This window comes from Plectropomus leopardus, chromosome 10 (genome assembly GCF_008729295.1).
Source record: "Plectropomus leopardus isolate mb chromosome 10, YSFRI_Pleo_2.0, whole genome shotgun sequence".
Taxonomy (NCBI): Eukaryota; Metazoa; Chordata; class Actinopteri; order Perciformes; family Serranidae; genus Plectropomus; species Plectropomus leopardus.
Genome location: NC_056472.1, coordinates 15,421,893 through 15,439,719, shown reverse-complemented (window position 1 = coordinate 15,439,719; position 17,827 = coordinate 15,421,893). Strand labels below are relative to the sequence as shown.

The window sequence follows — 17,827 nt, the reverse complement described above, 5'->3', positions numbered from 1 at the left end:
GTGACTGCCAGCACCTCCGGGCTGAAACAAAGAGGCAGCAGGTAGGCCCACATCCTTCACCTTTAGCCTATGGTTGTTAAAAAGCGTCATCATGTCATCCATGGCTTTATAGCCTCATTGTAAAGGGGATGTTAAGTCGTGCGAATGTGGTGTAGTTTCATGTATAGCCTAATGTTTACCTCTGGCAATTGCATTTATGGTTCAAAAATCATAAAAGTGGTGTTCATTTATGCATATTTTCTTGCTGAACACAACATTTAAGCATCATAAACCACAGTTTGTTAACCACAATTTTCTGCAATAATTCAAATGGAATCCAATGTAAAAATCAATTGGGACTGGGGCTAATGATTGAAATTAAGGTAAAACCAGCATAACTTTTTTAGGAAACTTAAATATTACATTCAGTAACCATGGTAACTGTTCAGGTTCCATGTCAGAAGGATTCTAAATACAACATTGAGTCAGATTTTTATTTATTTTATCTTAGTAGCAAAAAAAAAAAACATTCTTCTTGTAGCTTACATCTATTGATATCACTGAAGCGTTTGTTAAAAGTGTATAGGATTTAGCAGCATCTGGTATTGAGGTTGCAGACTGCAACAAACGGAACATCCCTCTTCTCACCCCTAGCTTACTGTAACATAAAAACGGAGAAGGACCGCTCTTGACCCAGGGTCTAGTTTGTTCGTTCAGGGCTACTGTAGAAACATGATGGGCTCCGTAGACGAGGACCCGCTCCCTATGTAGATATAAGCAGCTAAGGCAACAAGTATTGCGAACAGATATTATACACCATTCCTGCCTCCTACATCCTACTCACTGCTCGTTTCACTTTTACAAAACAAAAACTTTCCACAGCAGTCATGATAGGTTAGAAACTGGGACTTGTTATAATGTCAGCAAGCTTCTGAGCTGAAATAGTCTTTGATTCCCGTTTTGCGGGGTCTTTATGCAGCCATGCCGTGGTGTTGACCTGTACTATTTTCAGGCGGGGTGTCCTCCCAGTCTTCTGCAGCCTCTAGTAAGATGGCCTCGTCCATGCTGTCGTCCGCAGTGAACGACCTCTGGAACATCTCCATGATGCTCCTCTGGTTAGGGTCCTGAACAAATCCAAATACTCAAGTTCAGTAATGAATCTAGAGACGCTATTTTTGATTTTAGCTTCATACGCTCTGTTGTACTGTATAGCCTTGTAAACATATTTCCTCACTGTCAAAGTGTGAATCTGAGTTCCCACGGTCATGAAAAACCTAAAAAAAATCATGGAATTTCACAATCACTTGTTCCAGGCCTGAAAAACTCATGGAACAAGGAAAAATAATTGAAAGTTTTGGAAAACCTATTGAGTCTTTTTACCGTTGAAACCTAAGTAAAGTGGATTGATTTCTTTCAAAAAAAGGAAACAAGCAACTTGTCAGAAAAAAATACTGAAAAAATTGCAACAAATTTGTAAAAAAGAATGAGGAAATTACCCAAAAATTATCCCAAAAAAAGGAAAGTAAAAAAACAATAAGTGCTCAAAAACGAATCATTCTTTAAAATAATTAATTATAATTAATAATTATAGAACTAATAAATTCTAGCAATTTGCAGGACATTTATTGCCAAGTTGCTCATTGCCTTTTCCATATTTTTGAAAGAAATCAAACCAATTTGCTCAGTGCTCAAAATACCTTTAGAAGGCGTCTGATTGCAACACAAGAAAATCAATGTCATACCAGATTTCAAAGCGTTAAAAAAACATAAAAAGTTTTGGAAGTCATGAAATTTTGTTGTGTGTAATGAAAATGATAGTCATCTTCTGTAAATAACCTTCCATGTACTCTAACATAATGGAAAATGTATTTTATGAAGCTGTTGATGTAATGTAGCTCTAATCTGAAATTATGTTTCAATCTTTTACGTTTGAAGAACGGCAGACAAGTTGGGCAAGAAAATATGTATTATGGGTCCTTGAAAAGTCATTAGACACACTAGTTGAAAACTGAGATATATTGTGTATATATATATATATATATAGTACCTCATTTATTTTCATACAGATGCAGAGTTACCTTAGCGTGGAAGCTGGCGTTCACTGCTTTGTCTGAGAGGTTTGATTCAGACAAACCCACTTGCTCCAAGACATTCATTTTTTCCTGGATCATTGGCCTGGAGATAAATTATTAGAATAGAGCGGATACAATTCAATTCACTGCTTGTTACAATATGCACATCAGACAACCCACATTAACTTGACCCCCTGCTGTTTCAGTTTTGGCTCAGAAGTGGTAGACTGATGAGCATGGGAGGAAAAAGATTTAAAAACACAGTTTAATGATCAGTGTAATTACTGCCCACTGACTGACACGTACCACAGGTGATCATCAGCAGTTCCCTTGGCAACCAGGTAGTGAATGTTCACATTGTTCGTCTGTCCAATGCGGTGCACCCTATCCTCCGCCTGAATGAGAATCTGCAGGAAGAATAAGCAGCGTAAAAAAGAGCATCAGAGTTTTCTTTGTGTCACCGAATGTTTCCTGTCTTGACTCAGCTACATTGAAGGTCGATGAGTGCGGAAAATATCAATAAATGTTAAGTCATTATTCAGGCTTAAGTCTGCCAACCGTTGAAATTAAAGCGCTGTTAAGATCCCTGTGGGAACTGAAGCTATTGTTACTGGCACAGAGGGCAGGTTGAGTACAAGAATCAGTTCAAATAAATCAAGGATTTTTTTTGAGGGGGTGCAGATTTGTCCCCCTTTACTCCCCAAATTTAGGATGCCCTATTTGACAGCACTGTGATCCATTTCACATCTTTGTCACTACAAACCCCACTGTTAGGAGAGAGAGAGCAGAAATTCCCAAAATGCCAGGATGAAAATAGAAGCTAAAAGAAAAAAAGAGAAATTCAGTCTAACTTTACTTATATGAACCAGGACAGTACTACAGGGTTCCCACGGTCATGGAAAACCTGGAAACAATCACATTTTCCAGGCCTGAAAAAATCACGGAATTAGTAAAAATCACTGAAAGTTTTGGAGAAGTCAAGGAATTTTGTTGTGTTTAATTATTTTGTTACAGTAATCTGGATACATTTTAAGATAATATAACATAACAGCAAATTTATTTCCTGTTACATATAGCTAGTTAGCGCATAGCAACATGAGTCAATTTGTGACCTAATTTTGTTTACCACGACATACTTTTCATCATTTTTTTTTCCCATTTTGTTCCTTCGTGTATGCAAGCTAGCTGAAGTTAAGTCCAAGGTGAAAAACTACAAAATAAAACGTGCTCTTAAATTAGTAGTAACAGGTTACGGGCAGGTTCTACAGGTACTGTATCTACAGCGTTGGTGGAGATGCAGCTAATCTGTAGGTTTTTTATGTTAGGAGCTTTCCGTGGCTTACCCCGGGGTTCCAGAAAAGCTCAGCGAAGATGACCAGGTCAGCACTGTGCAGCGTGAGGCCCATGTTAGCTGCAGTGATGGACAGTACCGCCACACAGGTCTTGGTCGAGAACTGGAACTTGTCGCACAGCTGCTGGCGTTCGGCTGAAGGAGTAGACCCGTCAATACGGATGTGACTGACGTTCTGTAGGGGGAATTTAAGGCACAAATGGGTTTACTAGGCAGACTGATACAAATTTACAAATTAATATAACAACCCTTTCTTGTAAAATGTACTAAGTCCGTAACCTGTTACTACTATATTTAAGAACACGTTTTATTTTCACCTTGGACTTAACTTCAGCTAGCTTGCATACATGAAGAAACACGAGGAAAAAAATGATGAAAAGTATGTTGTGGTAATACTTTAGTCATTGTAGTGGTAGTAGTATTACTGAGCTCAGATGTGCTGCCTGTGCTTGTTCCCTGCAGCTACTGATGAGAGGTGACCTAAGAGTTCACTTTAACTCCCACGAAAGAGCCAGTCTAGTTGAAAAAGTCAAAATGCGGTTTTGGCGTTAAAATACCATTTCTTCACATGTAAGGCTTTAATGCAGTGTGGTATCTGTACATCATACTCACCTTTTTTCCCAGTTCGGTGGTGATGTGATCCAGGACTAACTTATGATGGGCAAACACTAGAAACTTCTCCCTCCCACACTCCAGCATGTCGGTGATGTACTCCCTGGCAGTGACAGAAACAACATCGCTCTCAAAGAAAGCAGTGAAATTTCAGTGTGTATTTAGTAAAAAGTTATCTCCAATCCAGTGCAATCACAACGGTCTGACAAAAGATTCTGATTCATTTTATATTTTAATCTCAGCACTCATCACATCTAAGCTGATTTGACTTACTGATCCGCGACCATTAGAGGGTCTGTACTTACATAATGGCTTGCAGCTTGGATTCGGATGTGTGGTTATAAAAGATGAGGAGGGCCTCCTTCTCTTCTATTTTCTGAAAAACAGATAAGGAACAGCACGAGATAAGAACTGACAGTAGATACTGATTGATGATTTGATAAGACTGCCATTACTCTGAGGAGCACTGTGATAATGAACAATCAAGCTAAGCCACTCGCTTCATTCATACTGTATAAATACTCTTACTGCTAAAATATTCGGGGTCAGTTTAAAGGCACTTGTGTGTGCATGAGGCCTGAAAGGACCCCATCATGGCAAAAAGATAGCACCAACACACGTAACTTTCTTGAGCTGAAGGAGGGTTTTCAGATGATGCCATTTTAATCACATTGACTTAGTTTTAAGTAGAATAGTTGTGTTTAGTTTTTTTTAAAAATACATGAAATCAACAAGTTTAGGTATTGGATAATTCAAGTTTTAAGTATGCTATTTTTAGCCTCTAAGCTGTAGTGCTATTTATCAATCCAGATTGTTTCGTGCGAGTTGCCGAGCGCTGGAGATATTGAGATGTCTGCCTTATCTTGAATGTAATGGAACTATAGATGGCTTTCGGCTTGTGGTGCTCAAAGCGCCAAAAAAAAACAGTTGAAAAACTTAACAGCAATATCTTTCTCGAAATCATGACCCCGTTACTCAAGATAGTCCACAGACCTTGTTTTGAGCAGTTTCATGTAGGAACTATTTTCTACCGATTATCACCACACAGAGGGGAGCGTGCATCTACGGGCGAGAGACTCCTGCTTGAGATGACCCCAGATTTAAACATGAATGGCTTCGTCCTCAGCCGAGGTGTAACGTCAGCTACCTCAGTTAGCAGTAAATGTAAGCTCTCTTCTGTGCGGTAACACTATTGGTGGGTGTAGTTCGGTACAAAGGAAATAGTTCCTACATAAAACTGCTCACGACAAGGCCTGTCAATTATCTTGACTAACCAGGTCATGATTTCCTGAAAGACACATTTCTGTTGAGTTTTTCTTCTTTCTCTTTTGCGCTTTGAGCACAACAAACTGAATGCCATCTAATTCCATTACATTTGAGAAAGTGCAGACATCTCTAAGGCCGAAATCTCCAACACTTTGCAACTCACACCAAGATAATCTAGTCTGATAAATGACCCAACAGGTAAGAGGGAAAATATGTATATTTCATTTTTGGGTGAACTGTCCCTTTAAAAAATTATGTAGTAAAGATTAATTATAAATAATTTCATGATATCTCTTAGTCCAACAGGATCATACATTTTTAAATAATTACTGTAACAGAATTCACAGTAGCTTTTCTTAAATAAATAATCAAATAATATGATTTAACTCATTATGTTCTTTTTAGGTGTTTTTTTCCCGATTTGACTCTTTTTTTTTTTTTGAAAGACTGACTGAATTTGAATATTGTAATATTATTGAATTCTGTAAATTCCCGACAAGCTTGATTTCTTAAGTTTTGCAAGTATTTCTATTCCAAAAAACTGAATAACTACAACTACAACTAATTTTTACAGGACTGTGAGAAAAGCTTGTGACTTACATTGCGGTGTTTGTTGGCCAAATCTCTGGCGGCAGCTGACAGAGCAGCTTTAATGCGGGTGTTGACCCCATCTATGGTTACTGTGACGACCTTGCGTTGTTTGGCAGGAAGCTGGGAGAGGACGTTGCACTTGAGGCGGCGCAACATCAGACTCTCCTCCAGTAACAGCTTCAACTCCCCGAGGTTAGATGAGCCCGAGTAGTCCCACCCCCAAGTTAACTGGAAAGGAGGAGGACAAAGAAAGATATAAGGAGAGGAAATTAAGAAAAGGATAGAGGCTGATGGGAAGATGGAATGGAGACAAAGATATGAGGCAAATTTGACAGAAAACCTGAAGAGCAGGTGACCAGACTCTCGCAGTCTCCAACGTCAGGTTCCTTCTTATCATACACTTGGATTAGTTTTAATGCAGGTCAAGCCGCTGACTAACTAGACGACTGAAACGCTCAGATTTCAGTCGCAGGAAGCAAACTGTGATAGCTCCAGCTCGTCTCAGTCTCTTATCAGGATGCAAAAGGGATGTTACGTGACTTCAATGATGGAAAAAAAGGAAATTTTACAGAGCAGAGCAAAATCTCCACTATCTTCAAAATGAGTCATCATGACCAAATTAAGGATGTAATTGGCCCTTAAATCATGTAGCGTGTTCCCTACTTGAACCTATTAGAATTAATTAAGGAGATTAAATAGCAAGAATAGAGCAACAAAAGAAGAGTGTAGACAAAAATTCACAGATGAGGAATCCGTTGACACCTAAAAAACAGTTTTAATGTATGCACTTTTCACCAACGCACACTGGCTGTAAAGTGTCCTGATTTCAGCTTTATGATCCTATTGTTCTCAGCAGACCTGTATTATTTCCCCACACTAGTGCACACACTGGACATCCCATTTAATGAACTCCACACCATAAATGTAAGAGAAGGCAGATAAACAAATACTCACTAATCCTTCACCTAAAGCCTTCTATGTTCTCTGAGGTGTCCCAGAATAACAGCCAATTTCACCTCAACAGTATTAAGCAGCACACTTGGACAGATGAGGATTCTTAGTTTAGACTTTTTTGAAGTGAGGTTATATGAGGTACTTATCCAAAGTCTGCAAGCCCCCAGGAAGTGCAGCAGGCTCTGAAACAAATTTTACATAGTGGCCAAAAGTAGAATTACAACTTCCGCATCTGTCGTGATGCTGTGGGGCCCAGAAAGAATTTTGCCCATAGACTTGCATTGGGAAAGAGACTTTCGTCAAAAACTCTGCAAAACGCCTAATTTCACTATTGAGATTTAATCCATTCAGTTCGATAACATTTGTAAAGTCTACAAGAGCCGCAAGTTATTTCCATTCAGGCTAGCGAAACGCTAAACCAGAAGTCAGCTGCTCCACCAGTGGATGTGACCCCCTCGGACACACTCAGCTGCCATAACTCTCCAGTGCACATGCTCTATGGGCCTCATAATGCAGAAGATGTGGATACTTTCATACTGCAAAATTCTTGCTTTATGCACTAGAGCAGCTCTTGTAGGAATGAACGGGGCCCTGTCGCCATGCTGTATCCAGGTTTTCTTAACACATCCATGATAGTCTGTATATACCCTAAAATAGATGGCCTTCTGCACGCTCCCAGTTTGGAGAAGCAGGTAGGGGTACCTCCATGGAAGCTAAGAAATGTACTGTTGTGGACAGGGGCAGCAGCAGCAAAGTGTATTTAGCTTCCTAAAAAAAGGCAATATCATTTTAATTGAAGAATTTTCACTGCTTTACCTTGTCATCAGACAGCCATTTCTGATGGGGAACTAAAGCCGTTATATTGCTCACTTTAAAGCCACTAGACTTCTCTGGCACCTTGCAGAACAGAGGAGTGCTGCTGCCTCTTAATTTGTGCTATTGAGTGACTTTTGTGTTTTAAAGGGGGCAGCAGTAGAGCAGCAACTCCTGTGTTCTGTGAGGTAAAATGTATGTTTTGTAAAAGGAGTCTGGTGGCTTTGAAGAGGGCGATATAATGGCTTCAGTTCCCTGTTGGAAGGGGCTGTCAGATTGAAATATAAAATGCTGAAAATATTATAAATATAGCATACATTTAAACTGATATTGATTTTTTTTTTTGGGGGGGGTGGTTAAACTAGGTTTTGCTGCTGCCCCCGTCCACAGCAGGACATTGCTTAGCTACCCCTACCTGCTCCTCCAAACTGGGGACATGCTGACTGCCATCTCCTGCCGGTGTCACACTGACCATGGACAAGTACATCATGTGACCCCATTTAAAAAAATCTTAACTATCCCTTTAACGCTTAACCTACCTGTCTGGCATTGCAGTAGCGCATCCCAAAATCATGGAAGCGAGGGAAGAGTGTTGGTCTGACAGCCAGAATCTGGGTGTAGAGCTCCGCGGGTCTGGACATGGCAGGGGTCCCAGACAGAAGAATCACTCTCTTTGCTGCCTGAGGACGGAAAAACAACTCTGATCAGAGCACTGCTGAGGGAGTCAAGCTGACAAAGCAAGAAATCAAACCCGACCACGAGCCAAACGCTGCAATGTTTTAGCTTCAGCTGGTATGTAGATCTGTGTTAGCGGTAATACATATGCAGAACAATGTTTTCTCTCTAACACAGTGACACAGTGGAAAACGTTGCATTAGTATAGGGGTCATAGCAGTAACTGTAGCAGGTGTATTCATTTAAAAAAAAAAAAGATTTGATATAAAATGGTTAATATCTTTGAAAATGTGGAGCGTGTTTGTATTCCAAGTTCCAATACTCAGCCCAAAGATAGAAGATCAGAGCACTGAGCATAAAAATGTCACATATTTTCATGGACAAAAATCTAAAAATTCTTTTCAGTGACCCAAATAAATTATTTTTTTCTTTCCCCACTTGCCTGGCGTTTTTCCAAACAGATCAAATTCAAACATAATTTCAGCTAGCAGGCACACATGAAGGCAGAGATGGTTTGTGGGGAGACAATAAAAGAATATATGTGATGGTACACAAATATCACACACAGCAATGCTACATTGACAGCTACTGAAAATAAATTTGCTGTTACGATATATGGAAAATTACTCCGTAAATCTCATTACACACAATAAAATTAAATCACTTTCCCAAAACTTTTGATGATTTCTACTAACTCCATGACTTTTCTGGGCCTGGAAAATTAAATTCCGTTACTTTTCAAGGTTTTCCATGACCGTGGGAGCCCTGCATATATTCACGTTGGCATAAAGCTGAAATAACCACTCTGATGACAGCTGAAGCTGTTTAACTTGTGTAAAGAGGATTTCTCTTGAATAAGTTTCATTATTGTGTTTTGAATGTTGGTAGGGAACCAACCCTTTTGTTTCCTTTGGGACGAAATGTGTATTTTTTCATTATTTAGTTTGATTGCACACATACTGTAACTGCAGTGTCCAGCCTCGCTGCTCAAGGCTAAAAAATAATAATTGTCTGATGGAAGACATCCCAGATCTGATTTCCCATGAAAATCTAATCAATTGTTCAGCTGGCCCAAGGACTATCTGACAGCCAATTCTGGGTCTTGTTCCAAACGTTTTAATGAATTATGTAGATAAATTAACTGGAAAACCTGGAACCCCATCAAATCTGATTTATGACTCAATGTAAAGGAACTTTTTCCCCCCAAAGTAAAGTTAATCTGCTTCTTTGGATATTTTTAGACATCACAAACAAGTACAAATACAGCCACTTTGGGGTATGTTACAAAATTAGTTATCCAAATAAATGATAGAGCACCTTCAGCAGAGGCAGGGCTGCTTTACAACGAGCCGTCTTTATGTTCTTCAGGAAGTGAGACTCATCCTGCACAGAATCACAAAATCATACACTTTATTTAAACAGTGATCACCTTCAGGGGCAACAAAAAACACATAATGGGCACATTCTTTGAACTGGAAACAGCCATTTCTAAATCACACAGCTCACCATGATGAGAACATTGAAGGGGTTACCAGGCTGCTGCTTGTCCATCCTGCTCAGCAGGTCGTAGCTGATGATGTTGACCAAAGAAGACCGCAGATTGTCTTTGGCCTTCACCACCACATTGATGCTGTCAGGACTCAGGGAGGGGAGCCAGCGTCTGAAAGCCTACAGGCACAGATACTCGCTCATGTCAGAGTGAAACAAAACTCCTCAGAATAACAGTTCTGCTTTTCAAGCTGCTCTTTTCCCTACCACTGGGTATAAATCAGCGTCTGAAATTTGTGATGAAATTTTTTCAATACTAAATTTTTATGACTGACAGCCGGCTTGAATGCTACTAATCACTCATAATTCTTTCTAAATACCACCACGGCATTTCCATTTAGAAACAACCGATCATGTAGTTAAGAAAAATGTCCCCCGTGGCCCAAATGTTTCTGACAGCTCACTTACTTGCTCTCTATTCGCCTGTCAACCTGGCTTAAACTCACTAAGTTATAGCTCCCATGTTTTGCAGTAGATCTGGCCAAATGCACAAGACTAACAGTGCAGATAAGAGCAAAGCCAGACAGAGTAAGTGTCCTTTAATGGACCGACATCCTGTGACTAAACCCTCCTCGACGATTCCAGCTCCTGATTGGGGGACTGTGTTTGATCCAAGATATCTATTTAGAGAGCAGACTGTCTTGTCTTGTCAATAGACAGAAGGCCAATGAAGCTTTTCTGAAAATGTGTCGTTAGTGCAGCCTGGAAATGCTGCTGTGAGCTAAGCAGAGAATGGATGCTACAGAGCATCAGACGCACACTCAGAGAAAAGGGACACCTGAGTTGAAATTAAAGCGTACTGAAATTGTAGAAGGAAAACGGAGGCACGGTAATTTCAATGATGCCAAGCGCCGAAAATTTTACTAAACGTGACTTTTCAAGGACTTAAATTGAAATTTCATGACCATTCATGTATAACATGAACATTTCTTTCTCTGAAAATGCAGCACAGTTTGAAAGTGGGGCACAGGTTTGGGAACTTTGGGATTCATGATCCGGCATTTTAAATCAAACTGTCACAACATTATTTTTTTCATTCAAACTTGTCAAATTCAAACTATTCAAAACTAATTTCAGTTAGCTGGCATTCATGGATGAAGAGATGGAACGTAGGTAGATAATGAACAAACGTACATGATGGTACACAAAACAGAAAATATATTTGCTGTTATGTTACATTACATGGAGGGTTTTCCTGAAAATAAACTCTTACGATTAATTTTAGTACACACAACAGATTTCAAGGACTTTTCCAAAACTTTCACAGATTTCTACAGCTTAAGGCAAGTTAGATTTATGACTTTTTAAGATTAAGATTTTTTAATGCCACTTAGAATTAAATTTCTGACCAATTTTACAACAACCAAAAAAAAAAAAAAATCGCCTAGGGTTAAGGACAATTTTACTCAAATATAAAATGTAACATAAATCATGACTTTCTGGGTGATCTTCATGTGAGAGGAATTCTGCAAATTGTATGTATTTTAAAATATAACAATAATAATAATAATAACATTACATAATAGATGTTACCAGGTATTTGGAAATTTTACAATGCATCGTCAGGGCAAAAAAAAAAAAAATCAAATCCTATTTCCCATGTCTGAACATTTTTAAGACTTATATTATATATCCTATATATATTTAAGACATTTATTTTAATGCCAATTAAAGCCTTATTCTTTTAGATTAATGAATTCAGTGCCTTTTAAGACCTTTTAGGAACCCTTATTTTACTAATTCTTTGACTTTCCCAGGCCTGGAAAACAAGATTATGAAATTCCATGACTATGGGAACCCTGCAAATGTGGTGTCGTCAAAAATAACACACAAAGTGTAAAAAAAATATATATAGCTCAAGCTATATCTGCAAATTTATGTCAAGCATATCTTTACAAATAACAGAGTGAAGTAGAAAAATAAAGAAACTGCTTCTCCATAATAAATCAATGCCTCACAGTTCAAATTATCATTTGTAACCACGAGACAAAGAAATGGAAGCATGAAATTCAGTACTGCCATCTCCCCTCCTGAAGATAAAGTACCTAACAGAGCACAGGAAGTCCTTGGGGAACAGTATTAACATTCCTCAAATGCAGATGAGCTTTGAGCAGAAACGAGCATTATAATGTGTAAGGCAGAGCTTTTGTCAAAGGAGACCACAAGAAGATCCTTAAGAAGGTGCCTGCTGACTTAATGCAGGCTGATAATGACACCATTAAATGGAAACAAAGTGATAAACTCTGACACATACTAAGTAATGAGCCATTTTTCTTCTCTAATACACTCTGCAGCATTTTTTTTTTTTTACCTCGGCCCAGGTGAATCGCACAGACGAGGGAGCAACGACCAGCAAGGGCCACTCATTCCTGTAGTAGGCTGCTATACAGATGGCCTGCACCGTTTTTCCCAGACCCATGTCATCAGCCAGAAGGAGGCGGCCTTGTTTGGACACAGCAAAACTACAGGGACACAAAGAAATGCTAAAATTAAAAGCTACAGCAGGACGAGTGGATGTCATACTGATCCAACCCCGTAACTTGAAGTCACAGAGGAATGGCACAGGAATATCGGCTTGTTATGATAAGTATCTCTTCATTTGCACAAGACTGAGCAAATTATAGATGGGATGAATGGCTGTCTGTGGTATTGAGTTATTGGCTTCACCATGCAGAAAGCGCACTAATGGCGGTCCAAAGGCACCTACTTGACTCCCTCCCTCTGGAAGGGCATAAGGCTGCAGGTGAGCGAGGGGGTCGATGCTGGAGAGGTCTGCCTCAGGGACGTCTAAAGACCTGGCTTCAGTCCCGTCAAACCTGGCAGAGAACGCCTGGACTATTGCCCTGGGCAGAGGCTCCACCTCCACTGCTGCTATCCCACTGAGGACATCCACTGGGTATGGAACACAGTACGGTCAGACAAGATGGCAAATGTAACAGAGACAAACGGGGGTACAGAGATAAACCAGCTAAAAAAAGAAAATGCTATTACTCACTGAGTCTCTTATAATCCTCAAGTGAAAAGCTCCACTTTCTTGTTTTCATGTCTGCAACACAACAAACAATTATCACACAAAATCCAGAGGTGGATTAAGAATTCAGATCTTTCACTCAAGCAAAAGTACGAATACCACACAATGAAAATACTCATTTACAAGTACAGTTCCTCCATTGAAAATGATACTTAAATAAAAGTGATCAAGTATAATCAGGAAACTATAGTTACAGTATTAAAAAGTAAAAGTACCCAGTGCAAAACAAAAGAACAAGAAACTTGAATTATTGGAAAAAGTAGAAATCCAAAACTGAAAATTAGAAAAAAGATCACCAAACCCTCCAAATAACTTTTAAAAAAATGCAAATACAAACTTAGAAGTAGAAAAAAAGACCCTGAAAAACTCTAAAATTATCAAAAAAGAAAATAACAAAAAAACACCCCCAAATCTCAAAATTATTAAAAAAAAAACTTTAAATTATCAAAAAAGATAATAAATTTAAATTATAAAAATAGAAAAAAATGCCCTTCAAAAACAAAATTATTTAAAAAAAAGCCCCCCAAATTTACCAAAACAGTTGGCAATTAATTTTCTGTAAAGCCATTGATTGATTAATCAACTAATCATCGCAGCTGTGTGGTTAATTAATTTCTTACAAAACATCATTTTTAAAATTAAAAATTGATACATTGATGCAAAAATCTAACTAAGGTAACTAATGTATTTAGTTACAATCCACCACTGACAAAATCCCTGTATTAGAAGTCATAAAACACAAATACAATACGTCAACAGGACAGAACAAAGTTTGCATTCACTGTTACCATAGTAAGTTACCATAGTTCTTTGTCGGCATTTGCTTGAATGCTGCGATGACATCGGCATGGTAACCGATGTCAATCTCAAACTTTGTCGGAGACACCAGGATGCACTGGCCCTGCAGAGTGGCTCCAGGTTTCTGCCAGCCGTTACACAGCTTGAGCAGCGCCCCCAGCGCCGCACCGTCACGAGCTCCGCTGGTTGCTGCAGCGACGTCCACCGCCTCCATTCCATCCAAAGGCCTCAAAGACACAGAGGGAATAGCAGCTGCTTCCTCCACTGCAACACAGGGTGAAGACAGAGGAGACTCAGCAGCAGCAACAAGGAGGCCAAATACTCTGTAGTGCATTTTTTCAAGGCTACTTCTGGGGGAAATGTTTCAATGAATATGTCACTGATATTCATACTTAGCTGTCGATAGTCCTCCAGACTGAAGTTCCACATCTTTGTGGCAGGGTCTAAAACAGAACAGAATAGTTTATTTTTCTAAAATACAGTTAAGACAATTAGATAAACGCACAAAACCAGATATATGGGGGAGAAAAAACTACTAAATATAGAAAATTTATACTAGCTGGGGTGACAAAAGTGTGTTCCATGGCTTCTTCCACAGGACAGAGCCTTGAGGCTTTAGCCAGAGGATATCAGTTTGTATTATTTTAACCGTGCTGAGTTCAGTCAGTCATTATTTGGCCTTGCAGGTTGTCCTGATTATGTGCGCTGATCCATTATGGCACTACTGCTTGGTATTATTTGAAAATTGGAATACCTGCTGCTACAGAGAACAATACACTTTTGCCTTGGTCTAGACCTTTGAATTCGCCCACCCCACTGAGTTCAAGTTGATTGATTCTGAAGGTGGAAACAGAGTGTGACAAGTTGACAGTTTTGTTTGATATTAGGCAGCACCACAGTGAATCAGAAACTACTGAGTTTGATCTGATAAAAAGATCTTATTGGTACATGATAGAGCATAACCTACACTGTCTATTTATGGTTTATTCTGGCATTAAGCATGTCACTGACTTTGGTTAATTCATCTTTAAACAAAATTCATTGTTGCTAACTTTTTTATGATTGAACCCAGTGTGTCCCACAGATTGTAAAAGGATTTGTGGTGGACTTCCTCGAGGATGAACGGGCTGTGGGGCTGCAAAAAGCAATGAGCATCAAGACTCAGCTGCACAACAGCACAGCTGCACTGGCAGATACATACCATAGTTCTTCGAGGGGATGGATTTGAAAACAGCAATCAGCTCTGCGTGGTAGCCTACTTCTATTCTGAAGCGGCCCTCTGTGTGAGCTACACATTTTCCTCTTACAGAGATGGCAGGCTTTTTCGCAGGTACAGCATTCAAAGTTGATGAGCTGGAGGGAAGCTGTGCCACAGGACTTGGGGCAAGTTTACTAGCTGGTTTGTAGAATGAGCCAACTGGACCAGCAGAGCTGTTGGATGTTGGGTTATGTTTGGGATGAGCTGGCTTCAAACCAGCATTTCCTCCGCAAGACAAGACAGGGCTGCTTGCATGTTGAGCTCTTGTCTGAGGGAGTGGTTCAATGACTTGTATCTGCAAGGAAATACAGCACAAAGAATTAGGAAATGGTATTTTTTTTTTCTCCAAACAGGGTCCGCATACATTGTCATCAACACAATTTCAAAACTTTTCCTTGACTTTTCAAAGACACCAATTTTTTTTTCTCTTGAACCCAGTGTTTTTCAAACATATAAGATTCAAACTCCATTCAAACATAATTTCAGCATCCCACATGATGTGTTCAAGGAGTGACTGGAATTTAAAAATCCAACAAAAAATTCCTATCTTACAGTTTCTGTCTATTTTAAATGTTTTTTTGTTGAAACCTGAAACTTAGGTATTCTGGAAAAATTGCCAGAAACTTAAAAAAAGCCAAATATTTTTTTAAAAAAAAAAGCATTTTAAAAAAAAATTATTTAAAGAAACCATACCTTCCAAACCTGTTGTCTTAAAAAAAGAAAAAACAACAACAACAAAAAATCTTTCTTAAAAACAAGGCAAAATTTCATGTTTTCTTAAAAAAATATATAAAAATAACAGTGATAAAAGGGAATTCAGATCCTTTACTAGTGGATGTTTTGTCCACTTTGCCAAAAGTGCTTAAAAAATATTTGACATGCCTAGTGAGCATGCGTGAAGTGAGAGATGGAACTTAACATAACCAAAATGTTGTCACACAGTGATGCATTAGAGCTGCGTTACATTGCCATCTACAGAAAATAAATCCACCTTTATGTTCCATTAATGCAAATTATTACACATTGATCTTTACTAATTCCATGACTTTCCCAGGACTGGAAAATGTGACTGTGAAATCCCATGACTTTGCCAGCTTTTCCATGACTGTGGGAACAATCAGTCCAAATACTGAATGAGTGATTGAACATTGCTGCACACATCTCACCTGTCTTGTGGGAGCAGAGGTCCACAGCGTGCTCTGGTTGATTTGGTTGTTAGTGCCAGATGACTGCTGGTGCTTTGGACTTTGATTGTAGTTATTGAAGCTCTGTGAGTCCTTTTTGAAGGGTGGGACAAACCGCTGAGGCGCAGATGTTGAGCTGAGTGTCTCTGCGTGATGAGCCGGAGCAGCAGGATCAGAGGAAACGCTCTGTTTAAAGCGCTGTAGCTGCACTGAAGTACTGCTGGAGAGCACTGGGCTCTGCTTATTGCTGCTGCTGGTCTGTCCGAGTCTTTGGGCTCTTCTCTCTAAAGCCTTCCGTCTGTTTTCCTCAATTTTTCGCTGCTGCTCTGCAGTCAGCTGGTTAGACATGATGAACTTTGCTGCACCTTCTGCTAACTCGCTACTTCAGAGACATTCATAAGTTCCGATTAATATTAATTACACCCCGATCTAGCCAAAAAGACAAGCTACCTACAAATGTGTCATCCACGTAAACACATCTGAAATAAGACCAGTTATTACCGTTATCTTCAAGATGTATAACCTTGTACTGCCGCTTAGCTTAGCCGGCTAACGGTGCAAGCTAACGTTGCTGCCGTGTACAGTAACAGCTTAGCAACCTGAGCTTAACAATACGTCAACAGCGGTGTCAGACATCCGTGAGTAATGATCCGTGAAAGAGCAGATGGCCAACAGCGTGATCTAAAGACGGCAGAAGTTGTAGAGTTTAAACAGACGAGGGAGGGAGAAGCATTTTAAGATAGTTGACAACTTCATAGCTGGTCGGGATCTGCCGCGCAGGAAGTGACGTAGAAAAACAAGCAGGCACGTGCAGGCGGCGGTTGCTTGGTGATGCAGAGAAACGGCAAAAAGATATTTGTCAATATTACCGATGAAACTTTTGTAAGAGCTTTGTTTTTTTTACTTTGGGTTTAGGAAATACGTGTTTATGTTACATTGGGAGATATATTTGATATGTGTAGCTTAAAGGAAAAGTAGAGAAGCTACTTCTCAAACACTAACCCACGAAAAAGAAGGTAAGGACACAGTTTAGCTGGATTTAACTTATCCCCAACGCTATACAACCCTCTATCTGATAACATGAATGTTGACTTCCTCCAAAGAAGTTAAGGAAGATAGCTGACTTTGCCAGATAGCTCCTAACTGTATCTGAAAATTTAATATTTTACTCTTCAAGACAAGGAACTAATTTTGGTGAAATGCAGTAAATATATAACCCAACGTTATCTAGGCCTACTAATGTAACTGTACTGTGCAAAAGTGCTACACCACCTTAAACTTTGTCCTTTTAGCAAGATTTTAATGACCATACATATCTATTTCTCAGTCGCCTCTTTACAAAATACAATCAGAACATTCAGGAAATATGTATACATTATTAAAAACGCAAATATTTCAAGTATTTAGTGTGACCTGCGATTCCACTTAGCTTGTTTTGAACTTTCTTGGGCAGACAGTATGAGATTTACAATGCTAATCTTCTGGTGTATGTACACCATGCTGAGTTGTCGTGTCCAAAGCTAAATATTGATTGTTTGAGCTACCTTTTGTCATGGTTTTACATTTCCATGTTTCACACTAAATATTGACTTCAGTCTGAGGAAGCCATTTTTTCCTGACTTTTTATCAACCAGCTACTAGTAAAATGCTATTTTCAGATTGATGTCAGCTGAAGTAGACATTGATGTAATCCAA

The 17,827-nt window shown here is 39.2% G+C and overlaps 1 protein-coding gene across 1 annotated transcript; it reads right to left on the bottom strand.

Moving 5' to 3' along the window:
• Positions 1-471: 471 nt before the first annotated feature.
• smarcal1 (SWI/SNF related, matrix associated, actin dependent regulator of chromatin, subfamily a-like 1) lies at positions 472-16,900 on the bottom strand. The gene is given in 18 exon segments (XM_042495353.1): positions 472-1,103; positions 2,058-2,154; positions 2,358-2,458; positions 3,395-3,577; positions 4,015-4,117; positions 4,320-4,390; positions 5,881-6,099; positions 8,178-8,318; positions 9,631-9,696; positions 9,820-9,981; positions 12,173-12,323; positions 12,569-12,615; positions 12,617-12,753; positions 12,857-12,907; positions 13,694-13,954; positions 14,083-14,133; positions 14,892-15,243; positions 16,115-16,900. Coding segments are annotated over 18 exon segments (2,712 nt in total). The 5' UTR covers positions 16,481-16,900; the 3' UTR covers positions 472-950.
• Positions 16,901-17,827: the final 927 nt, after the last annotated feature.